The sequence below is a fragment of the Nannospalax galili genome, unplaced genomic scaffold (genome assembly GCF_000622305.1).
Source record: "Nannospalax galili isolate Female #2095 unplaced genomic scaffold, S.galili_v1.0 C49712810, whole genome shotgun sequence".
NCBI lineage: Eukaryota > Metazoa > Chordata > Mammalia > Rodentia > Spalacidae > Nannospalax > Nannospalax galili.
In genome coordinates this window covers 1-2704 of record NW_008480896.1, presented here as the reverse complement: position 1 = coordinate 2704, position 2704 = coordinate 1, and the positions used below count along the sequence as shown (strand labels likewise).

General features: G+C 51.1%; 1 protein-coding gene across 1 annotated transcript; it reads left to right on the top strand.

The window, feature by feature from the left end:
• Nucleotides 1-782: 782 nt before the first annotated feature.
• On the top strand, nt 783-1870 carry LOC115069165 (ankyrin repeat and SAM domain-containing protein 6-like; the record flags this gene model as incomplete). Its single annotated transcript, XM_029560372.1, is given in 2 exon segments — nt 783-1080; nt 1818-1870. Coding segments are annotated over 2 exon segments (336 nt in total), but the record flags the coding sequence as incomplete, so codon positions are not given.
• Nucleotides 1871-2704: the final 834 nt, after the last annotated feature.

Sequence of the window (2704 nt, the reverse complement as noted above, 5' to 3'; positions counted from 1 at the left end):
TCTCTTTTTAAAACAAGTCAGAAATTCAGGCTGTGATGTAGAACCCCAATTTATAAATGGAAGGAGGAGATCTTTAAAATCCTGCAGGATTAACCCTAAGCTGGCTAGGCTGGGCCTCACTTTGCCTGTGGACACTTGCTGACTGTGCCACTGAGGCTCTCACAGCCCTTGGCTGTTTCCTGTAAGTGCCAGAAAACCTGCTTAGGCACCTGGTTTCTGTTCTCATGGCCAGAAAATTCTCTCGTCTCTGTCTGTTGTGCTTGTTAAAAGCCAAACTTCTTTATTCCCAAGAGTGCAGACTGATACTCCACCCTATGTGTGGACTCCACCCTATGTGTAGACTCCTGTGCTGCTCTGGCCTGCCATTCTCCTGCTTCCCGTCTCCTGTGCAAGCAGGTCTTACTTACAGAGTTGACATCTGGATCCCATGGCTCCCATCTTACCGTGCTGTGGGTTGATGGGAGCCCCTGAGCAGTGCTGGGCTGCAGGTTCTGGAAGAAGATCAGCCACAGTGGCAGATGGCCTGAGCCTATACTGTCTCTTCTCTGGGACATCTCTAGAGTAGGTAGAGGGAGGCTATGCAGGCTGTGTGAGTTGCCCTGTGGCCTCTCTCTGGCCCTGGTTCCCAGTAAGGCCCTGAGCAGCCAACTTCCTGCCTGACTTCCCGTTTCTCTGTACTGAGCAGATGAGGGATGGCAGACTGTGGTCTTCCCCTCTGGTCTACTAGAAAGGGTGAGCAGTACAGCCTTTTAGGAAGGGTGCTATGGCCGATTGGCAATGCCTGCCTGGCACCAAAGATGGGAAAACTGTGGAGTGGCGGCGTTGTCCCTGGGCCTGCCCTGCTGTCTCTGCAGCTGTCTTTCTCCCTCCCTTCTGTGCAGTCCTGGTGGAACCGAATGTCCAACAGGTTCCGGAAACTCAAGTTGATGCAGACATTGCCACGAGGACTGACCAGCAACCAGCCCCTGCCTTTTTCTGACGAGCCTGAGCCGGCGCTGGACTCTACGATGCGGGCACCCCCTCAGGACAGGACTAGTCGCCTTGGGCCACCCGAGGTTGCCCACTCAACCAAAGACAGTGGTGAGAAGGATCTGCACATGGAGTAGTTTCCAGCATGGCCCAAACCTGCACCAGGGTCCTGGGTCCCAGGTCCCACCTCCTGAGTCACTGGCAGGTTGAAATTCATTGGGATGAGGCACTGGGGTGGCAGCTGGCCTGGGGGACACTAGAAGTAGGCAGACACTGTGCTGAATGATAGAGTAGACAGCAGTAGCCAGTGTAGGAGCCCCTCTATCTGACTGCACTCCCTTCTGAGGGACCACCGGCCTGCCTTTCTCTTGCCTTTGATCCCTTGTTTCCTCACCTGTCCAGGGTGGCTAGTAGCATTGAAAGCAACTTGAAATTCTAGAATGAGTTCTCACATCAAGGCAGTGAGTTCCCCACCACTAGGGGCAGTCGGTGGATTGGACGCTTTTGCCAGGTTGCTGAAGGAGATTTCTAGAGGGGAAATGGATTTGATAAAATTCCTCTGACAGTCAGATTCCTATCCTGGATCGACTCCTTTGGCATCACTGTTTAAGACAGACTATTGAGTGAGCACCACTGTCTGACCTAGCACAGTGGTGGCTTTTGGAGAAGGTGGATGTGCTCTGAGTTGAATTTTAATGCCTTCCGTCTGTTAGATAGTAAACACCAATTGCTATTAAATATTTAAGCCCCCAGGAGAGCTGGCTTTCCAGGATGCATGTCCCCAGTGCCGTTCTGCAGGCCATGGTCACAGGGAGGGTAATTTCTGGAAGCTTCCTTTGGTCTTGCAGGTCCTGGGAACCCAAGAGGAGAGAAGGAAGATGCGTTATTGACAACTATGGTGAGTGAGGCTCCTAAAAGCATCAGAGGCTGTCCATCCCAGGCTAATAGATTTATGAGAAGGGTGTAGGTGTTTGTCTCTTTATGATGGCCACAGATAGGCGGATGGTCAGAATGCCCACCAGTGAGTGATGCTCTGGCCCCAAGGGATTGGAGCAGATGCCAGTCCTGAGCTGTGAGCAAGGCTTTGTGGGTAATTGGGGTCTAATATAACCCAAGTTAACCTCAAACCCACTAGGTAGCCAAGGATGACCTTTAACTCTGACCCTTCTGCCCTTATTTCCTGAGTGCTAGGATTATAAGGGTGTACCACCACATCTAGTTTATGCAGTGCTGAGGCTTGAACCTTGGGTCTTGTGTATGCTAGGCTAGTACTCTTCCACCTGAGCCACATCCCTAGCCTTTGATTCTCTGGTGGGAACTGGAGGGGCTGGATTGATGGTCATCATTAGGCAGGAAGACTCACTATACTGGGTGAGTGGAAGGGCAGAAGAGGAGGATGTTTCTAGCCTAGGAGAGGCCTCAGTTTTCTAATGTATAAGCTGGGGCTATGTCAGGAGTAGACTCAGATGAGTATCAAAAAGTCCCCAGATGACAGTGGCTCAAATAAGACAACACTTAACTCCCTCAGGTAGATAAAGTTCAGGAGTGGGACCAGGCTTCATGGAGTTGGGAACCTAGATTCCTTTGTTCACCGTGCATGATTCCTGAAGTTACTTCATGGTCCAGGTGGGCTACTAGAGTTCTGGCCATGACAGTTTATGTTAGACTTTCCACTGCTGAGAGGAAGATTTGTTTGAGCTCATGGATCCAGAGGTTTCAGTCCTCTAACTCTTGT